Below are 23,326 nucleotides of genomic sequence, written 5' to 3'. Positions count from 1 at the left end.
TCTCCGTTATGATTAGTAAGGAGTTCATTCTAATCCGGTGGCTCAAGATTTTTATTTTTAAATGAAGAGGTTTTTACTCATATCATTATGATAATTGCCGGCTCTGAGAGGCTGTGTGTTTTCTTTTCGTACCTTCCGGCTATAAAGCGCGCTTACATGTGTGGCGCAGTCTCTTTTGCCGGTCATGTGACCATTTGCTCCAATTCTGCTTAGAAGCGGTTGAGAGAATCCGACCTTGCAGTTCAGTGTTTTTCCTTACCAGAGGGGCAGGTAGGCACCCCAGCTAACGGCTGAGGTGTAGAGGTGGTCAAAATTTTAGAACTAATATTTGTACATTATTTTTTGCTGCTCAAGTTTATATTACTTTTATGGGTGACTTGCTTCAAGCTCAGAGGTATTATTTAAAGAAGCAGTACGTCTAAGGTTAAATAATTCCTTTTTTCTGTCATGGCACAGGATTATGTTTCCATGGACAATTGTCTGCTTTGTTTAGAAAACCAAATTGTTTCACCCTTACTATTTTGTTCCTCATGTATAAAGATAAACTTTTTGTTTCTGAGCCAACTGTCTCTCAGGATGATGCTGTTCAGGCAATGCCACAGCTTTCTCCTCAAACGTCCCAAGCCTTAGTGGCATCACATACAGTGCCCTGCGGTTCCTCTCAGGCTCCTGGAGGAGTGTATTTGCGGCAGAAATTGCGGCTCATGTATCTTCTAGCGGTATCTGCGGCCTTGTCTGCTATTCCTATGCTAAAGGGAGAACGCAAGAGGAAAGTTTAGATGCTAAGGTTCATGTCCCAAATTTTGCTACCCAGATTACTCCTTCTCATAAGTCTGATGAGGAGGATAGGTCAGTAGCCTCTGAGGGTGAAATCTCAGATTTGGACAGTGCAACTCCTTCATCTGATGCAGAAGTAGTATCCTTCAGATTTAAGCTTCAACACCTCCGTGTATTGTTAAAGGAGGTTTTTTGCTACTTTGGACTACTCTGACCCGCCTGTCGTTGTCAACCCCAAGAAATCAAGTAAACTTAATAAGTACTTTGATGTTCCTTCCTCTGTGGAAGTGTTTCCTGTTCCAGACCATGCTACAGAGATTATTGCGCAGGAATGGGAGAGACCAGGGATACCGTTTTCTCAGCCTCCTGTTTTTAAAAAGATGTTTCCTGTCGCTGACTCCATCAAAGATTCATGGTGCACGGTGCCTAAGGTAGAAGGAGCTATTTCTACTCTGGCTAAGAGAACTACTATTCCTATAGATGATAGCTGCTCTTTTAAAGATCATATGGACAAAAAGTTGGAGGCTTATTTGAAGATGTATGTTCATCAAGGCCTTTAGTGGCAACCGGCAGTTTGTATGGCCACGGTGTCCAGTGCGGCATCTTATTGGTTCGATGCTCTGTCTGAGTCTCTTCAGGTTGAGACTCCTTTGGAGAAACTCCAAGATAGGATTAAGGCTGTCAAGCTAGCCAATTCCTTTATTTCTGATGCCACCATGCAGGTTATTAAACTAGGAGCCAAGATATCTGGCTTCGCTGTACTAGCTCGCAGGGCTTTGTGGCTGAAATCATGGTCAGCGGATGTTACCTCTAAGTCCAAGCTTTTAGCGCTTCCTTGCAAGGGTAAAACCTTGTTTGGCCCTGGTTTGGCAGAAATAATCTCTAACATTACCTGTGGAAAAGGGTCTTTTCTACCACAAGACAAGAGGAATAGATTTAAAGGACGTCAAAGTAATTTTCGTTCCTTTCGTAACCCGAAAGGAAAGTCTTCATCTCCCTCTTCCAAGCAGGAACAATCCAAGTCTTCTTGGAAACCCAATCAGTCTTGGAACAAGAGGAAGCAATCTAAGAATAGAGGAGGGAGTGCCTAAAAAAAGGCTAAAGTATCTACATAAGCTAAAATATCTACATATGCTAAGATATCAAGGTTAAAAATATATTGGTTATAAACTTAAAAATATATTTATTACAAACTTAACATATGATAGCGTACCCTATACACAGTTCAAAATAACGGATTAAAAACTATTAAAAACAATTGGGACAATTAAGTAGAGGTAGGCCAATTCCTCAAAATAAGTATCATCAAATATGTGAAGACATAATATAACTAATAGAACTGTGATTAAAAATATGTGTCCAAGAACAAAAATAAATATATATATATATATATATATATATATATATATATAAGTGTCCTCATGACTATCGTCTGTAAATGTCCAATGTGTCCAAATGAAGACTCCTAGTATGGTGAATCCTAATGGGGTTGTATCCAGTGTTCCCAAAAAATCCAAAGCTAAAAATCAAAATATAAAAAGAAAAAAAGAAATTAAAAAAATGTGAAATTCAAATAATGGTGAAACAGAAAGTGAGGATCCAAAAATACAATGTAATATCCAATATAATTGATTCATGTGAAAAACATCTTGAAAAAGGCCCAGTTTAGGGCCGAAACGCGTCAATATAGACAGTCACTGCTCAAGTCTGGAAATAGGGTAAGCCTATTCCTAATAGTCTTCATTTATTTTATCAGTATTGCACTATGTAATTTTTGTTTTCACAGGTATCAATTGTATTGGCTATTACATTGGATTTTTGGATCCTCACTTTCTGGTTCACCATTGTTTAATTTCACATTTTTTTAATTTTTATTTTTAATTTTTATTTTTGGATTTTTTTGGGAACACTGGATACAACCCCATTATTATTCACCACACTAGGAGTCCTTATTTGGACACATTGGACATTTACAGAGGATACTCATAAGGACACTTAAATTCACTTTGGATAATATATATATATATATATATATACAGTAGTATGCAAAAGTTTAGGCACCCCTGACAATTTCCATGATTTTCATTTATAAATAATTGAGTGTTTGGATCAGCAATTTCATTTTGATCAATCAAATAACTGAAGGACACAGTAATATTTCAGTAGTGAAATTAGGTTTATTGGATTAACAGAAAATGTGCAATATGCATCAAAACGAAATTAGACAGGTGCATAAATTTGGGCACCCTTGCATTTTGTTGATTTGAAAACCTATAACTACATAGCACTGATTGATTTGAACACACAATTGGTTTGGTTAGCCTATTAAGCCTAGAACTTCATAGACAGGTGCATCCAATAATGAGAAAAGGTATTTAAGGTGGCCAATTGCAAGTTGTTGTTCTCTTTGCTACAAGACATCTCTAAAGGGCTCTTAGGCTTCCAAAATCGTTTGTTGGGGAAGGTAGGCCCACAGCAAGGCTGTGGCAGTTTGGTGTGACTGTTAAAAAAACGTCTATATCGTTTTTTTTATCCGGTTTTTGAACTAAGGGGTTAATTTGCAAGTGGGTGCAATGCTCTGTTAGCTTATTATACACACTGTAAAAATTTCGTTTGATTTACTGCCTTTTTTCACTGTTTTTCAAATTCTGACAAAATTTGTTTCTCTTAAAGGCACAGTACCGTTTTTTATATTTGCTTGTTAACTTTATTTTAAAGTGTTTTCCAAGCTTGCTAGTCTCATTGCTAGTCTGTATAAACATGTCTGACATAGAGGAAACTCCTTGTTCATTATGTTTAAAAGCCATGGTGGAACCCCCTCTTAGAATGTGTACCAAATGTACTGATTTCACTTTAAGCAATAAAGATCATATTCTGTCTTTAAAAAATTTATCACCAGAGGAATCTGACATGGGGGAAGTTATGCCGACTAACTCTCCCCACGTGTCAGATCCTTTGACTCCCGCTCAAGGGACTCACGCTCAAATGGCGCCAAGTACATCCAGGGCGCCCACTGTCAGCGGTATTAGCCAGACTACCTGTATTTAGAGGAAAGCGAGATAGCTCTGGAGTTAGACAAAATACAGAGCATACTGACGCTTTAAGAACTATGTCTGATACTGCCTCACAATATGCAGAAGCTGAAGAAGGAGAGCTTCTTTCTGTGGGTGATATTTCTGACTCAGGGAAGATGATGCAACCTGATTCTGATATTTCTACATTTAAATTTAAGCTTGAACACCTCCGCGTGTTACTTAGGGAGGTTTTAGCTGCTCTGAATGACTGTGATACAATTGCAGTGCCAGAGAAATTGTGTAGACTGGATAAATACTATGCAGTGCCGGTGTGCACTGATGTTTTTCCAATACCTAAAAGGTTTACAGAAATTATTACTAAGGAATGGGATAGACCAGGTGTGCCGTTCTCTCCCCCTCCTGTTTTTAGAAAAATGTTTCCAATAGACGCCACCACACGGGACTTATGGCAGACAGTTCCTAAGGTGGAGGGAGCAGTTTCTACTCTAGCAAAGCGTACTACTATCCCTGTCGAGGACAGTTGTGCTTTCTTAGATCCAATGGATAAAAAGTTAGAGGGTTACCTTAAGAAAATGTTTATTCAACAAGGTTTTATCCTACAGCCCCTTGCATGCATTGCGCCTGTTACTGCTGCTGCGGCGTTCTGGTTTGAGTCTCTGGAAGAGGCTTTACAGGTAGCGACTCCATTGGATGAAATACTTGACAAGCTTAGAGCACTTAAGCTAGCCAATTCTTTTGTTTCTGATACCATTGTTCATTTGACTAAACTAACGGCTAAGAAGTCTGGTTTTGCTATCCAGGCGCACAGAGCGCTATGGCTTAAATCATGGTCAGCTGACGTTACTTCAAAATCGAAGCTGCTTAACATTCCCTTCAAGGGGTAGACCCTATTCGGGCCTGGTTTGAAGGAGATTATTGCTGATATCACTGGAGGAAAAGGTCATGCCCTTCCTCAGGATAGGTCCAAACCAAGGGCCAAACAGTCTAATTTTCGTGCCTTTCGAAACTTCAAGGCAAGTGCGGCATCAACTTCCTCTAATGCAAAACAAGAGGGAACTTTTGCTCAGTCCAAGACGGTCTGGAGACCTAACCAGACCTGGAACAAGGGTAAGCAGGCCAAAAAGCCTGCTGCTGCCTCTAAGACAGCATGAAGGAACGGCCCCCTATCCGGTAACGGATCTAGTAGGGGGCAGACTTTCGCTCTTCACCCAGGCGTGGGCAAGAGATGTCCAGGATCCCTGGGCGTTGGAAATTATATTCCAGGGATATCTTCTGGACTTCAAGGCTCCCCCCCCAAAAGGGAGATTTCACCTTTCACAATTATCTGCAAACCAGATAAAGAGAGAGGCATTCTTACACTGTGTACAAGACCTCCTAGTTATGGGAGTGATCCATCCAGTCCCAAAGGAGGAACAGGGACAGGGATTTTACTCAAATCTGTTTGTGGTTCCCAAAAAAGAGGGAACCTTCAGACCAATTTTGGATCTAAAGATCTTAAACAAATTCCTCAGAGTTCCATCATTCAAGATGGAGACTATTCGTACCATCCTACCTATGATCCAGGAGGGTCAATACATGACTACAGTGGATTTAAAGGATGCTTATCTGCACATTCCGATACACAAAGATCATCATCGGTTTCTCAGGTTTGCTTTCCTAGACGGGCACTACCAGTTTGTAGCTCTTCCCTTTGGGTTAGCTACAGCCCCAATAATTTTTACGAAGGTTCTGGGGTCGCTTCTGGCGGTCCTAAGGCCACGGGGCATAGCAGTGGCCCCTTATTTAGACGACATCCTGATTCAGGCGTCAAACTTCCAAATTGCCAAGTTTCATACGGACATAGTGTTGGCATTTCTGAGGTTGCATGGGTGGAAGGTGAACGAGAAAAAGAGTTCTCTATCCCCCCTCACACGAGTTTCCTTCCTAGGGACTCTGATAGATTCTGTAGAAATGAAAATTTACCTGACGGAGTCCAGGTTATCAAAACTTCTAAATTCCTGCCGTGTTCTTTATTCCATTCCTCGCCCTTCGGTGGCTCAGTGCATGGAAGTAATCGGCTTAATGGTAGCGGCAATGGACATAGTGCCGTTTGCACACCTACATCTCAGACCGCTGCAACTATGCATGCTCAGTCAGTGGAATGGGGATTACACAGATTTGTCCCCTTTACTGAATCTGGACCAAGAGACCAGGGATTCTCTTCTCTGGTGGCTATCTCGGGTCCATTTGTCCAAAGGTATGACCTTTCGCAGGCCAGATTGGACAATTGTAACGACAGATGCCAGCCTTCTAGGTTGGGGTGCAGTCTGGAACTCCCTGAAGGCTCAGGGATCGTGGACTCAGGAGGAGTCACTCCTTCCAATAAACATTCTGGAACTAAGAGCGATATTCAATGCTCTTCAGGCTTGGCCTCATCTAGCGACAATGAGGTTCATAAGATTTCAGTCGGACAACATCACGACTGTGGCTTACATCAACCATCAAGGGGGAACAAGGAGTTCCCTAGCGATGTTAGAAGTCTTAAAGATAATTCGCTGGGCAGAGATTCACTCTTGCCACCTATCAGCTATCCATATCCCAGGTGTAGAGAACTGGGAGGCGGATTTCTAAGTCGACAGACTTTTCATCCGGGGGAGTGGGAACTCCATCTGGAGGTGTTTGCACAATTGGTTCTTCGTTGGGGCGAACCAGAACTGGATCTCATGGCGTCTCGCCAGAACGCCAAGCTTCCTTGTTACGGATCCAGGTCCAGGGACCCCAAGGCAACGCTGATAGATGCTCTAGCAGCGCCTTGGTCCTTCAACCTGGCTTATGTGTTTCCACCGTTTCCTCTGCTCCCTCGTCTGATTGCCAAAATCAAGCAGGAGAGAGCATCAGTGATCTTGATAGCGCCTGCATGGCCACGCAGGACTTGGTATGCAGATCTGGTGGACATGTCATCCTTTCCACCACGGACTCTGCCGCTGAGACAGGAACTTCTACTTCAAGGTTCTTTCAACCATCCAAATCTAATTTCTCTGAGGCTGACTGCCTGGAGATTGAACGCTTGATTTTATCAAAGCGTGGTTTCTCCGAGTCAGTCATTGATACCTTAATTCAGGCACGGAAGCCTGTCACCAGGAAAATCTATCATAAAATATGGCGTAAATATCTTTATTGGTGTAAATCGAAGGGCTATCCGGATTGTTAGTGATATTTTAGATGGAGTTCCCAGGATATTATCTTTTCTCCAAGAAGGATTGGAGAAAGGATTGTCAGCTAGTTCCTTAAAGGGACAGATTTCTGCGCTATCTATTCTTTTGCACAAGCGTCTGGCGGATGTCCCAGACGTTCAGGCATTTTGTCAGGCTTTAGTTAGAATCAAGCCTGTGTTTAAACCTGTTGCTCCACCTTGGAGCTTAAATTTGGTTCTTAAAGTTCTTCAGGGGGTTCCGTTTGAACCTCTTCATTCCATAGATATCAAACTTTTATCTTGGAAAGTTCTTTTTTTGGTAGCTATTTCCTCGGCTCGTAGAGTTTCCGAGTTATCTGCCTTACAATGTGATTCTCCTTATCTGATCTTCCATACAGATAAGGTAGTTCTGCGTACCAAACCTGGGTTTTTACCTAAGGTGGTATCTAATAAGAATATCAATCAAGAGATTGTTGTTCCGTCTTTGTGTCCTAATCCTTCTTCAAAGAAGGAGCGTCTATTACACAATCTGGACGTGGTTCGTGCTTTAAAGTTTTACTTACAAGCTACTAAAGATTTTCGTCAAACATCTGCTTTGTTTGTTGTCTACTCTGGACAGAGGAGAGGTCAAAAGGCTTCGGCAACCTCTCTTTCTTTTTGGCTAAGAACATAATCCGCTTAGCCTATGAGACTGCTGGCCAGCAGCCTCCAGAAAGGATTTACAGCTCATTCTACTAGAGCTGTGGCTTCCACATGGGCCTTTAAAAATGAGGCTTCTGTTGAACAGATTTGCAAGGCGGCGACTTGGTCTTCGCTTAATACTTTTTCAAAATTCTACAAATTTGATACTTTTGCTTCTTCGGAGGCTATTTTTGGGAGAAAGGTTTTACAGGCAGTGGTACCTGCCTTGTCCCTCCCTTTATCCGTGTACTTTAGCTTTGGTATTGGTATCCCACAAGTAATGGATGATCCGTGGACTGGATACACCTTACAAGAGAAAACATAATTTATGCTTACCTGATAAATTTATTTCTCTTGTGGTGTATCCAGTCCACGGCCCGCCCTGTCCTTTTAAGGCAGGTATTTTTTAATTTTAAACTACAGTCACCACTGCACCCTATGGTTTCTCCTTTCTCTGCTTGTTTTCGGTCGAATGACTGGATATGGCAGTGAGGGGAGGAGCTATATAGACAGCTCTTCTGTGGGTGTCCTCTTGCAACTTCCTGTTGGGAATGAGAATATCCCACAAGTAATGGATGATCCGTGGACTGGATACACCACAAGAGAAATAAATTTATCAGGTAAGCATAAATTATGTTTTTATGTCCCTTTAAGGTTAGCTCATGCCCAGAGATCTTAAAGGGATATAAAAATGATCCATAAGGATTGACATATTAATTCCATTCCATTAGGCATAAACAAAAACATATAAATATTTTATTTTTATTGCATAGAAATGTATTTGTTAAGGAAAATAATGCACAGTAGCTTGTCAATCTAGTTGGGAACAAATTTATGTAGCTGAAAAGTAAAGCACACACCATTTTATACACCGGGCATGTTATTATGCTCTATGGCAGAGCTTTCCAAACTTTTCATGTTGGTGACACACTTTTTAGACCTACATCATTTCGCGACACAGTAATTCAGTTGTACTAGCAAACAGGAGGTTAAACTAACTTGTTTTAAGAGATACGGACACATACATAAATTGTATAATAACGAAATGTATTTACAAGTAACAGTATGTATGTGCAAGAATTTAAAAAAAGTTTAATAACACCAATAGCTACTTACTATTTTAATGGGATGTATGAGGTTGATGGGATGAGCACAGTTTCTGAATATTTGGTGGAATATTGGATAAAGACACTCGCATTTCATCATCAAGAATTTTTAAGCTTCCCCTATCCATAAATCAAGAGCAGGAGCAGCAATGCACTACTGGGAGCTAGCTGCAAAAATAAACCCCCACTGACTTCAGCTCAGCGTTTAAGCTGCCGCCCTCAGAGCTCGGCGAGTCCGACTGACTACTGCCCACGCTGCAACCACACTGCTGGTCCCACTCACTGACTACACGTGCAGTCACGAGCCAATTAAGGAGACTACACGTGCAGTCAGGAGCCAATGGGAATAGTTTCAGTTCCCTCTGAGCTGCGCCAATTGGTTAAGATGATCTGTGACCCCCTAGGTATCAATCACGTGTCAACCACGTGATATGCGTAGCAGGCAGGCGGAAAGTCAGAAACCAAAAAAAAAAAATTGTGCTGAAGCAGGGACACACCTACACACTGCTGCCGACACACTAGTGTGTCCCGACACACAGTTTGGAAAGCACTGCTCTATGGCCTGGAAGTGTTTATATTTTTTGTATAGTATTCATGTTATTTAAATAGACCCCGTGTTCTCAAATGTGATTCATTTATTAATAACATAAACCAGCAACACTAAAAATTGGTGAAATATACTCTGACCTTCCAGAAAGCATTGTGCGAATATTAATCGTGCTGTCAAAACTTAGGTAACTCGACCCACAGGAAAACATTTAATGACTCCTGGCAGGATTAGACAGCAGAGAACAGCAAATCTGGTGTTTTATCTGTTATTGACATAGAAGCAATGCAAGCAGTCTATATTAATAATGAAACTAATAAAGCACCCTTTGCAGAGCTGGTTGGCGGAAGTGGAGGGCCGGCTTCCCGCCCGGAATGACAGCTCGCGTAGACAAAGTGGGCTGTACGAGACTCAGAACACACCAACAGTAAATAATTGTGCACAGGACAGAGAGAGGTACAGTATATAATGCATATAAAATAAATATTGGCTAGGGAAATGGTGTAAGCGATTGTTACTCCAGAGCACCTTGAAATCCCATGGAAACACACATATATATTAGCACATCTGGTGATAAAACATTACCGTCACTACTGTTTTGTCATAACTTCTACATTTTGACAGGGATCAGTACTTTAAATAATACCCTGTACTGATCCAAAACATTGTAATTATTGAAATAGTAAATATCAGAAAACACTGCTTAAAGTGATGGTAAACTTCCCCTTTGTATTATCAGATCCGGATTGTTAGTGATATTTTAGATGGAGTCTAATTCATCAATTGTAAGAAGTTGCTCTATAACTTAATTTTTAATGTAGCTCTGAAATTCAATTACCCCTTTCTCTGGCCGCCCACTTCAAAAGTAATTTCTTTTGTGAGTTTGCTGTTCTCCAATCAGCGCTCTAGGCATACGGCACTCAGACCATTTTTTTTTACTTTTGAAGTGGGCGGCTGGAGCGCAGGGTATTTGAATTTCAGCGCTACATTAAAAAGTAAGTTGTAGCGCATCGTCATTACAACTGATGAATTAGACTCCATCTAAAATATCACTAACATTCTGGATCTGATTATACAAAGAGGAAAGTTTACCATCTCATTAAAAGGCATGAAACCCCATTTTTTTCAACAACTTTCCATTTTACTTGTTTTATCAAATTTGCTTTATACTCTTTGTATCCTTTGTTGAAGGAGCATTATTGGGAGCTAGCTGAAAACGTCAGGTTAGTCAATAACGAGACATATTTGTGCAAATTGTATTCACTATCTGAATCATAAAGGAAAGAATTTGGGGTTTCATGTCGCTTTAATGAGTGCATCCCAAATTAAAGTAAGAAATAAAGCTACAATATCGTTTTCATATGTTTACATAATATGTTATGTTACTCCTGTCATTTTGGCGGTGTCACAGGAAGCTTTAGCGCCCGTGCATGTGCACTTAGTGCATCGCCAGGGTGTGTTGCTATAGTGGTCGTATTGTTTCCTCTCTTGAGCAGCCCAGATGGCAGTTACACGGAAGACCAAAGCCAGGAGACGGAGGTGAAGGTGACACCCACAGAGTTTGATGATGATTTTGATGATGAGGAGACCCTTCCCACAATAGGAACGTGCAAAGCCCTGTATGCCTTTGACGGTAATATTCTGTATTTCAAGGAAAACAATCACAGAAGTAACAAAAGAATTGCATAATGTAGCAGAATATATATAGCTCCTATAGTGGCTTCAGAAATATCTTGATGAAGTTGTAGCTAGCTCAGTGGTTACATTTATTTTTAGTAGGCTTGTTTATTTTTTATTCCGACCTTTGCTAAATCTGAATTTGTTTTTGTCTGGACAGGGGAAAATGAAGGAACCATCTCAGTAACAGAAGGCGAAGTGCTAAGTGTAATCGAGGAGGATAAAGGAGATGGCTGGACACGAATTCGCAGAAGTGAAGAAGAGGAGGGCTATGTTCCAACATCCTACATTGAAGTTTATTTGGACAGAAATGCCAAAGGTGCTATGACTTACATCTAACCCCGTGTTGCTCCCCATTCCGGGTTCTGCGGGACTCCGTGTGTTTACACAGCTTTATGTTGGGTCACTGGCTTTGAGTGTGTGGAAGATGGACCCTCGTTGTGGAAACTAGCAATAACACCTTACATTTACCTTCTAACCCTCAAAGCCAGAAAGCTTATTTATTTTCCTAAGAGTGACTACTGGACTTGAGGTTCATTAGAGCTGACATAAAATATTGTTGCCTTGCTGCCATGCTTGAAACTACTTATGGCACAAATGTGCCTGTAATATGGAAACCTGGGTTTAATTAATCCTTACACGTTCTACAGACTCAAGGCCTATATGCAGTCTGGTTTCCTTAAGATGGTAATACGTTTGTCCACGATGTAGATGGGCACACAGACCGTTACTTTTGATTTAGCAGCATCTTACAATGCTAAATCATATACAAATATATAAGTATATTTCCATATAAAATGTATACCATACAAATTATTTAACAGAAGTATATTTTACAAATGAGTCTTTTATGGCCAAATGTAAAAATAACTATGCAAATTGTATAGAAACGTCATGTTACTAGATTTTGTGATGTATCTTCACATGCCTCACTCTCATACTAGTAGCAAAATGCCTTGATGCATCATGAGGGGGGGGGGGGGGATTGCGCTAAAATTACTTTTACTGAACTGCAGCCAAATGCAGCAAATGACTCTAGCAAACCTAGGAGCTTGATACTCTTGAATTTTAAAGGCATTGTTATGGATAATTACTATTTCTATAATAAATGGTTATTTTTTTATAACCTTTCTGTTTGGTAAATCAAGTGTTTCTGCTGGCTGTCAGTTATATAGCGACAAGCGCTCTCACCTCAGTAACACTACCATAGACTACATGAGGCTTTTGTATTTATTACTAAAGATTTCTTAAGTGTTTCATTCCAACTATATTTTAAAGCCATATGCAATAAAGATGTGCTGGCTTATTTTGTAAAAAAAAAAAAAAAAAAACTACTTTTATTGTACAGAGGAACCAGCTTGACTTTACCGACTGGTTCCTAACAATTTATTGCCTAATCTAGTCTGTGTTTCTCTGTTTATGTTGTAGATTCCTAAAGGTGTTGTGCTGGTGCAAGGACTTCGGGGCGAGCTTGATACAGGAGGAAAACACACCATATCACACACACACAAACAGTTCAAAACAATTTTGCAGTTGGACTCTTTATGCAGAAAAGAAGTTGCTAATTCCACTTGTCTTGTCAAACAGGACACCCACATCTGCATTAATAGTCACACTCCAGGGTTCTGACAGGCAGCTGAAAACCGGTTCATGGGCTTCCTAGTATACGTAGGTTGTGAGCAGGACGTTATTTTCTGGTAACTGAGATTACAGAACTCTGTGAAGCACTGGATGGGAATTGTTACCACCTTCAGCAAGCGAACAGATCTCTGTATTCTCAAACATTCTTGCTCCAATTATAGACCACAACCTAAAAAACCTTTGTCCCAAGCTCAGCAGAACTTCTAGATACTGTTGCCTCTTGCTGGTTCCAGCTCTATCAGTAGTACAGACAAAAAAATTAGATAGAGGGTGAGAATGTATGTTTGCTTTTTCATGCCTTTCCATCTCTTCCTCACCTTTTCTCCAATGCACTCTCCCTTTCACATGACTCTTCCCATATTAACAACTTTTGTTTCGTCACTTACAGCTCTTTAAGTTGCCTGTCACACCTGATCACTCTGTTCTGCCTGCATGCTCGCCCTGTCTCCTTGCCTATGCTCACCAAAGGGTCGCCCTAAATTATTTTAGGTTTCTTACCTTTCTGCTGCATGAATGCTAAATGCATCACCATCTTCCAATACATAATTGTTTTTATTTAAATGGTGGTTTGGGAAAAAGGGACCTCTCTGCAAATCCAACAAAAATCGGAGGAGGTGCTACTTTTTCTTGTTATCAGATGACTGTTGTTTTTTTCTGAATCTGTACAGCCCATATACAATTTCTGCCTTTGAAACAATGGACTGAGCAAGGACACCACTCAGTGAAAACACAACACCAACTAACATCTCGTTTGCCTCTCAGATGATTTATCAGTGACACCTCTCCTATATGAGGGGGATAACTGGAGTTGCACGCATCCCTAAGGATATTACCGACGCTACGGGCAGCTCCTTATTAAAACCACTAACACAAATAGTTAACCAATGTCATCTTGGTTGGAAAACAAAAGTAACCAAACTTCTCAAAAGTTGGACTTGTAGCTCATCCAGATATAAGGAACTAGTCTGGCCATGTGCTTGCTGTCACATTAGAGTTTATCTGTTTTTTATAACGTTCTGACCCTTTATCTAGGGTGGAGCTTTGGCTTTTTCATGTTTTTTTAATTTTTTTTATTTCACCTTTTATGTAGTTGGAAGATCTTGTGACACTGTTCTGTCAAGGGACCTCTTGCTTCAAAGATGTTGCATTGTGTTTATGTGGCAAAACAATACAGTTACCTAAAGCTTTGTGTAGAATTAGTCTCGGTGGACAGTATATTATTGTCAGCACTGGTGGAGCTTCCAAACCTACGTGACGTTTGCTCATGTCACCGAACAATGTTTATTAAATGAGCAATGTATTTCTTGTGGTTATTTTACAACTGCCTCCTGCTAGCAAAAATGTAAAAACAATATAACATTTTCTGCTCTAAAAAGTAGAATATAAACACCACGTTCATAATCCTGCTGACAGTTCCCAGCATCACCTATATTCTATAGTAATATTAATCTCCATAAATGTAAATACAAGGGATGGGGTTCCCTTGCCAAAGATGTTACATTCAGTAATTAAAATCATTTAGTTTTTAATCGTTTTTCTTTTTTTTGCTGCCCCCACTTTCTTTACTTAAATTGTTAAAAATTTTAATAAGAAAATAACTGCCAAATTGTACAGCTCTATTTTAAACTAAAAAATGATATTGAGCACTTTGCTTCCCTTTCTGTTGTTTTGTGCTTGTTTTTATTCACCCACATGCTGAAGCAGTAAGCTCAGTGGATTTGTTTTACTGTGCCAACAAACATATAAAGATTGGCTTTGTGTTTCGAGAGAGAGGACACTTCTCGCTTACTAGAGGGGGACACAGACAAGCTTAGAGAACCATAACCATAAGCATGATACAGTTTGCCATTCAGTTCTAAGAACTGCTGTACTGCTAGAAATAAAACTTTTTATGCCAAATTTTTGTTGGCTTCCAGTATTTCATTTGTCTCTTGTTGGGTTTTTTTTTTCTCTCTCTTGCCAGTAAATGATACACATTTTGTACCATTATCCAGTAACACAGAAAGTAATCTGGTTCTCTGGGGTTTTGTAGAAATCAGTTCATTCAACTGAGTTTTGAAATAGTTAAAGGGACACTTTAACATGTTTAAACTTTCAGAATAATCTTTTTTTTTTCATGTAAGTGGCAAGAGTCCATGAGCTAGTGACGTATGGGATATACATTCCTACCTGGAGGGGGCAAAGTTTCCCAAACTTCAAAATGCCTATAAATACACCTCCCACCTCACTCATACTTCAGTTTTACAAACTTTGCCTTTGTTGGAGGATGGTGAAGTAAGTCGTACTTGATTTCTTCTGTGAAAGGCGCTTCTAAGCATTTTGAAGCCCAGTTCCTGTCAAAGTACAGTGTTTGTCTGAGGGATGTGAAGGGAGTATTTGCCTAATGATGCCATCTTTTCGCCTATGGGAAATCTATTCTAAGGCTCTCTGTAAATTTGGTTGTGGGGATTCATCTGCCACCTCCCTTTATAGATCGACATTATACTCCTCTACCATTACCTCTGCTGATATGTTTCAGTACTGGTTTGTCTGTCTGCTATATGTGGATGGGTGTCTTCAGGTAAGTATATATCTTTTGTTAAGACACTCTCAGCTATGTTTTGCACTTTATATTTTTAAAGTTTTAAATATATATTGCATATATATGCCATGAGTCAGGTCTATGTTTATTTCCCTTTGCAGTTTAACAGTTTCAGCATGGAAAATTATGTTTGGGAGAAATTCAGTATATTTTTTACTTTCCTGAGGTTTCAGCTAGTTGTAACTTAGCTGTGTTTTTTCAAAATTTCACGGGGAAATTATGCTCGCAATGGCGCAAAATACTTCTATTTATTGGCGCGAAGGTTGCATTTGTTGTGACGCGAGTTACGTCATTTCTTGCGTCTTTGTTGACGCAAATTTTTTGGACGCAAAGTCGCGCCTGTTAAGTGTTTTTCTCAGCATGTGCGTCATCTTTGTTGGCGTCATTTTTGGCGCCAAAAATTTTGTTATATTAAGTCTCTCCCTCTTTTGCTCTCTGCTTTCATTTGTTACAGAGGGCTATGATATTTGCTTTTGTTTTTCATATAAGCATTTTTTCCCATTCCTGAAACTTCTATTTTGAAGAAATTGGATATTTTGTTTAAATGTTATTTTTTATTTTTTTTAAATTTTTCAAGATGTCTCAAACTGATCCTGCCTCTGATGTTACTGTAGGAACCAAGTTGCCTGAAAACAAATCTACCAAAGCTAAGTGTGTATGTTGTAAATTGGCTGATCTTCCTTCTTCAGCTCAAGTATGTGGCACTTGTTATGATAAATTGTTTCATGCTGATAAAGTTTCTATAAGTACAAATACATCTACTGTTAAACCTTCACAGTCTAATATACATGATATTCCTGTATATATAAAAGATTATATTGCTGCAGCCATAGATAAGGCTATGACTGCTATTCCACCTTCAAATAAACATAAAAGGTCTCTTCCTACTTCTCATAATTTTAATTAAGTTTGTATTGACCAACAGCATACTGAAGTATTGTCTGCTGATGAGGACTTCTCTGGCTCAGAGGATCCTACTCCAGACTCTTAAATTGATAAACATTCCTTTCTTTTTAAGATGGAATATATCCGTTCTTTGTTAAAGGAAGTATTTTGGGTATTGAGGAATCTAGCCCTCTTGATAACAAGAATAGCAAACGTTTGAATTCTGTTTTTAAAACTTCTGAGGTTACTCCTGAAGTTTTTCCTATTCCAGATGCAATCTCTAATATGATTGCTAAGGAATGGTCTAAGCCTGGTACTTATTTTAATCCTTCTTCTAGGTTTTCAAAAATTGTATCCTTTACCTGTGTCTAATTTAGAGCTTTGGGAGAAAGTCCCTAAAGTTGATGGCGCTATTTCTACTCCTGCCAAGTGTACTACTATTCCTATGGAAGATAATACTTCTTTTAAAGATCCCTTAGATAGGAAGATTGAATCTTATCTTAGGAAGGCATATTTACATACTGGCTATATTCTTAGACCTGCTATTTCTATAGCAGATGTTGCTTCAACTTTTTGGTTGGACAATTTAGCAGAGCAGCTATTGGATCCTGATTTGTCTAACATTGTTGTTTTACTTCAACATGCTAATCATTTCATTTGTGATGCTATATTTGATATTATTAAGATTGATATTAAATCTATGTCTTTAGCAATTCTGTCTAGAAGAGCTTTATGGCTTAAATCATGGAATGCAGATATGGTGTCTAAATCTAGATTACTTTCATTATCTTTTCAAGGTAATACTTTATTTGGTTCTCAATTGGATTCTATTATCTCCACTATCACTGTGGGTAAGGGAGTTTTTCTGCCCCAAGATAAGAAATCTAAGGGTAAATTTAAAGCTCCCAATCGTTTTTGTTCCTTTTGTCAATTTAAGGAACAAAAAAACACTCCTTCCCCTAAGGCCTCTGGTTCCAATTGGAGACCATCCACAAATTGGAATAAGTCCAAGCCTTATAAGAAACCAAATACAGCCCCTAAGACTGCATTAAGGTGTGGCCCTCAATCCAGTTCAACTGGTGGGGGGCAGACTAAAATTATTTCAAGACATTTGGGCAGATTCTGTCCAAAATCAGTGGATTTAGGATATTGTTTCTCAGGGGTATTGAATAGGTTTCAGAATAAGACCTCCCATGGGAAGATTCTTTCTTTCCCATGTTCCAACAAACACTTTGAAGGCTCAGGCTTTTGTGAAGTGTGTTTTAGACCTAGAGCTTTCAAGGGTGATTGTTCCAGTTCCTCTACAGGAACAGGGTTTGGGTTTTTTTTCAAATCTGTTAATTGTCCCAAAAAAGGAGGATTCATTCAGACCAATTCTGGATCTGAAACTTTAAATCGTTTTGTAAGAGTCCCAACTTTCAAGATGGTGACTATAAGGAATATTCTGCCTTTTGTTCAGCAAGGTCATTTCATCTCCACAATAGACTTACAGGACGCTTATCTTCATATTCCGATTCACCCAGACTACTATTGGTTTCTGAGATTCTTTTTTCTAGACAAGCATTACCAATTTGTCGCTCTTCCATTTGGTCTAGCGATAGCTCAGAGAATCATTTCAAAGGTTCTCGGTGCCCTTCTATCTGTAATCAGAAAGCAGGGTATTGTGGTGTTTCCTTATTTGGACGATATCTTGGTACTGGCTCAATCTTTTCATTTAGCAGAATCTCACACAAATCAACTTGTGTTGTTTCTTCAAAGAAATGGTTGGAGGATCAATTTACAAAAGAGTTTCTTGATTCATCAGATGTGCTATTTTCAGAGCTCTTTAGGCTTGGCCTCTATTGAAGAGAGAACTCCTATATTAAATTCCAGACAGACAATATCACTACAGTGGCATATGTCAATCATCAAGGGGGGCTCGCGGGGGACTCGCAGGGGACTAGCAATGAACAAAGTATCTCTGATACTTTCTTGGGTGGAATCCAACTCTTGTCAAATTTCTGCGATTCATATCCCAGGAGTAGACAATTGGGAAGCGGATTATATCAGTCACACAGAAGAATTATAAAATATATACTAATATAAACAAAGAAATGTATATATACACCTTCACAGCAAGATAATCAGCATACTGTATGTATCAATGATTATGTATGCAAACCATTACAGTCTCTATGAACAAGAGTCCCAAATGAAAGTAATGTGTGGATCCAGATAGTGGTCACTACGGTCTTTTCCTCTGGTAGAGGCAAAATTCCAAAACTCCTACGGGGGCAGCACTCTCCTTACACCTTAGTGTCAAGCGATCTAGAACAAAATATGGAACAGAGAGAGGCGCAGTGTAAAGAGAAAATGGTATACAAAAAGACCCCTGTTACAGGGTACTCACATTTCCTTATAGCACTCAGACAATACTATTAGACGCAGACTAATATTTATACAGCAACCCAGCTTACTGTTCTCCCGAATTCAGGAATGCAGGAGCTCAAGATAGCAGGAATTCAGGGATCAAAGGAACAAAAGAATGCTGAATTTTCAACAACTTGGTACTTCCAGTGGAAGCGATTGATATAAAGCAAGCAGTATAGGTTCCAATTAAAAGTTCAATAAACAATTTATTAAAAGTCAATAAAAGTACATGTTTACAATAAGAACCATGAAGGCAATGTATACTAGCAGACTCTCCTTAGAATGCCTCTTTACACTACTGATACATACAGGTGCGCCTCTCTCTCTTCCATATTTTGTTCTGGATTATATCAGTCATCAGACTTTACATCCGGGAGAGTGGTCTCTCCATACAGATGTCTTTTTTCAATTGGTACAGAAGTGGCGTCCCCCGGAAATAGATCTCATGGCCTCGCATCTGAACAAGAAGCTTCCAAGATATCTTTCCAGGTCCAAGGATCCTCAGGCGGATATGGTAGATGCTCTAGTAGTTCCTTGGTTTTATCAACCTGCTTACATTTTTCCGCCTCTGGTTCTTCTTCCAAAGGTGAACTCCAAGGTCATAATGGAACAATCTTATGTGTTTCTGATAGCTCCAGCTTGGCCTCTCAGGTTTTGGTATGTGGACCTTGTCAAGATGTCCAGTTGCCAACCTTGGCCACTTCCTTTAAAGCTAGACCTTCTGTCTGAAGGGCCGTTTTCCATCAGGATCTCAAATCTCTAAGTTTGATGGCATGGAAATTGAACGCTTAGTGCTTAGTCATAGTGGTTTTTTCTGACTCAGTGATTAGCACTATGATACAGGGTCGTAAGTCTGTTTCCAGGAAAATTTATCATCGGGTTTGGAAAACCTATATTTCCATCTTAATGGGAGGAGAGTCCACTGCTTCATTCATTACTTGTGGAGAATTAAGAACCTGGCCACCAGGAGGAGGCAAAGATACTCCAGCCAAAGGCTTAAATTCCTCCCCCACTCCCCTCATCCCACAGTCATTCTTTGCCTTTCGTCAATAACCAATTTATTAAAAGTCAATAAAAGTACATGTTTAAAATAAGAACCATGAAGGCAAGGTATACTGGCAGACTCTCCTTAGAATGCCTGTTTACACTACTGATACATACAGGTGCGCCTCTCTCTGTTCCATATTTTGTTCTGGATTATATCAGTCATCAGACTTTACATCCGGGAGAGTGGTCTCTCCATCCAGATGTCTTTTTTCAATTGGTACAGAAGTGGGGTCCCCCGGAAATAGATCTCATGGCCTTGCATCTGAACAAGAAGCTTCCAAGATATCTTTCCAGGTCCAAGGATCCTCAGGCGGATATGGTAGATGCTCTAGTAGTTCCTTGGTTTTACCAACCTGCTTACATTTTCCGCCTCTGGTTCTTCTTCCAAAGGTGATCTCTAAGATCATAATGGAACAATCTTATGTGTTTCTGATAGCTCCAGCTTGGCCTCTCAGGTTTTGGTATGTGGACCTTGTCAAGATGTCCAGTTGCTAACCTTGGCCACTTCCTTTAAGGCCAGACGTTCTGTCTCAAGGGCCGTTTTCCATCAGGATCTCAAATCTCTAAGTTTGATGGCATGGAAATTGAACGCTTAGTGCTTAGTCATAGAGTTTTTTTCTGACTCAGTGATTAACCTATATTTCCATCTTAATGGGAGGAGAGTCCACTGCTTCATTCATTACTTGTGGAGAATTAAGAACCTGGCCACCAGGAGGAGGCAAAGATACTCCAGCCAAAGGCTTAAATACCTCCCCCACTCCCCTCATCCCACAGTCATTCTTTGCCTTTCGCCACAGGAGGTTGGCAGAGAAGTGTCGGAAGATTCGAAGTAGTCTCTTATGGAGGGTAGTACTCTTCGAAATGGGACTGGAGTTTTAAGTAGTTCTGTCAGCCTCTCAGTGAGAGCATGGGTGAATGATAGAGTCTGGAGATGCAGGGAGAGTCTTTCTGCGAACCCATCCCGACTCAGTTTAATAGCTCCATTAGCAATCAGCTTGAAGAGTTTTGCTGCCTGCTTTTCTTCTCTTAAGTCCATGTCAGGAGCGATGCTACTACCCTGTCGCACTTGAAGGGTCGTGTTCCTGTTGATTTTGGTAAGATTTTTTCATTTATATATATCTGCTAACGCAAGAAGACAGGGTCACAGTGTGGCTCCTTTATCTTTATGGAATCTAGGGTAATACCCTCGGAAGGGGGTTATTGAACAGGGGGGATTTAATTATGCATAATATTGTTTATTGTGTTTTTGCTGCATTTGTGTGAGAATGAGGCTCTGTCAGTGTGGAACATTCAGTTCATTAGCGAAAGATTGAGGCAGGCTTTTGTGACGCGTCTCTCTCTCTCTCTCTCTCGTTCAGGGGCGGTCCTGCATGGCACTTCATGTGACCGGGTGTGGCCTCTGTAACTTCCTCTTTCTCGTAGTCTGGGTCATAGGAGGTGGTAAATGCCCCGGCCATTAGGATATAAAGGTGCCATTTATTTTTAGATCAAGTCCGTATTAAAGACGCAAGCTATGGAGGATTCTGATATGTTAGAGGATACACCCTCTTTATCTAAACCTATTAACTGTGTATATTGTGAGGAGGTTCCTACGCAACTCTGTTTCATATGCTTTGACAATATTGCTATATCCAAAAAGAGTAAAGTATTTATTACGACTGAGCCGTCAACCTCTGAGGGTTCTTTGCCCCACAAGGTGCGTTCCCTACAATAATTTCCGTTTTGACAAGCAGTTCCCCAGGGCACTACTAATCCTCCTGTGGGAGGGGCCCTTTGGCCTCCAGACTTCGCCGATCAGTTACAGACGACGGTTTCTGCGGCCATTAATGCGATGCCTCGCCCTACTAAGCACAAGCGGAAGGTACGGCACTGCTATGGGTCTCAGGGGTCTTCGACTCCGCTGGATGTCTCAGATAGATTATCCGCTGAGGAGGACAACTCCGAATTATCGGAGGATGTCGCTTCTGGGTCGGAATCAGCTACTTCTAGGCCTCCGTCCGCGGAGGAACCAGATTTTAAATTTAAGATTGAGACTTTGCACTTTCTGCTGAAAGAGGTGCTTGCTACGTTGGAGGTTCCGGAACCAAAGCTACCGGAGTAACCTTCGATCCCTAAACTGAATAGGATTTACAAGGACAGGGTAGTGCCCCAGGCCTTCCTGGATCCAGTCAAGATGACTAACATTATTAAGAATGAATGGGAGAAACTTGGTTCATCCTTTTCCCCTCTTCTTCTTTTAAAAAGCTTTTTCCCGTGCCGGTCGCGCAGCTTAAACTGTGGGGAACTATCCCTAAGGTGGATGGTGCTATCTCTACACTCACTAAGAGAACGACTATTCCACTAGAGGATAGCTCCTCTTTCAAGGAACCGATGGATAAAAAGATGGAGTTCATGTTGCGGAAGATTTTCCAACTTACAGGGTTCATTTTCCAACCGGCGGCGGCAGTCACTGTGGTGGCTGGTGCGGCTACCTACTGGTGTGACGCTCTATCAGCAATGGTCGAGGTGGAGACTCCCCTCAATGAGATTCTAGAACAAATCAAGGCCTTAAGGGTAGCGCATTTGTTCATTTGTGATGCTAACATGCAGATTATTTGCCTGAATGCTAAGACATCAGGGTTTTCGGTTTTAACCTGCAGGGCACTGTGGCGAAAGTCGTGGTCTGCTGACATGACTTCCAAATCTTGCTTGCTTTCCCTCCCATTCAAGGGTCCGGGCCTGAATTCTATCATAACTACGGTCACGGGTGGCAAGGGTGCCTTTTTGCCTCAGGATAAGAAGGCTAAACCTAAGGGGTTTACTTTTCGTCCCCTTCGTGTGGACAAGTCTCAGAGCCAGCAGCCTGCAGCAAACTCTGAGCAATCCAAGTGATCTTGGAAGCCAGCTAACTCTTGGAACAAGTCCAAGCAGAACAAGAAGCCCGCCGAGTCAAAGTCGGCATGAAGGGGTGACCCCCGATCCGTCCTCGGATCAGGTAGGGGGCAGACTATCTCTCTTTTTGCGGAGGCCTAGAAAAGAGATATTATAGACCCTTGGGTTCTGGAGGTCGTAGCCCAGGGTTACAGGATAGGTTTCAATTCCTATCCGCCCAGAGGCAGATTCCTCCTGTCAAACATATCTTCAAGACCAGAAAAGAGAGACGCCTTCCTGGGGTGTGTGAGGGATCTCTCATCTCTCGGGGTAATTGTTCCAGTCCCTCCGGAAGATAGAGGTCTTGGGTATTATTCAAACATTTTCATGGTCCCAAAGAAGGAGGGCACGTTTCGTCCAATTCTGGACCTAAAGGCCCTAAAGAAGTTTTTGTCAGTTCCATCGTTCAAGATGGAGACGATCAGGTCAATTTTGCCCCTGGTTCAAGAGGGGCGATTCATGACGACTATAGACCTGAAAGGACGCTTACCTTCACCTTCCAATACACAAGGATCACTTCAGGTTTCTAAGATTCGCCAGTTTGTGGCCCTTCTGTTTGGTCTGGCGACTGCCCCAAGAGTCTTTACAAAGGTTTTGGGAGGCTCCTGGTCCAGGCTCCGTCCTACTGTCTTACGGAGGATCACTCAAGAGCTGTTCTCCTTCGGTCCCACGGGTGGAAGATAAACAAAGCAAAGAGTTTGTTGGTCCCCAGCAACAGGGTGGAATTGCTAGGTACGATAATAGATTCTTCAGCCATGAAGATATTCTTGACAGATCAGAGACATTGCAAGCTTGCATCCACCTGTCTAGCTCTTCGGACATCCTCCAGGACATCTGTGGCCAGGTGTATGGAGGTGA

The 23,326-nt window shown here is 40.8% G+C and overlaps 1 protein-coding gene across 11 annotated transcripts in view; it reads left to right on the top strand.

The window, feature by feature from the left end:
- Positions 1–14,535, top strand: part of FNBP1 (formin binding protein 1) — a 420,876-nt gene extending 406,341 nt beyond the window's left edge. For 5 of the 11 annotated variants that reach the window (XM_053696177.1, XM_053696173.1, XM_053696174.1 and 2 more), the window contains 3 exons: positions 9,653–9,774; positions 10,812–10,951; positions 11,156–12,121. In XM_053696177.1, coding sequence (XP_053552152.1) covers positions 9,653–9,774; positions 10,812–10,951; positions 11,156–11,334 — 441 coding nt within the window. In that variant the 3' untranslated portion in view covers positions 11,335–12,121. Of the gene's footprint in view, positions 1–9,652; positions 9,775–10,811; positions 10,952–11,155; positions 12,122–12,423 lie in introns of those variants that run through there. The other 6 variants (XM_053696175.1, XM_053696169.1, XM_053696179.1 and 3 more) reach the window with 2 other exon arrangements.
- The last annotated feature ends 8,791 nt before the right edge of the window (positions 14,536–23,326 follow it).

The sequence above is a fragment of the Bombina bombina genome, chromosome 12 (assembly GCF_027579735.1).
Source record: "Bombina bombina isolate aBomBom1 chromosome 12, aBomBom1.pri, whole genome shotgun sequence".
NCBI classification, from domain to species: Eukaryota; Metazoa; Chordata; class Amphibia; order Anura; family Bombinatoridae; genus Bombina; species Bombina bombina.
Note: the sequence above shows the minus strand (reverse complement) of the source record. Positions and strands in the feature narration are given on the sequence as shown.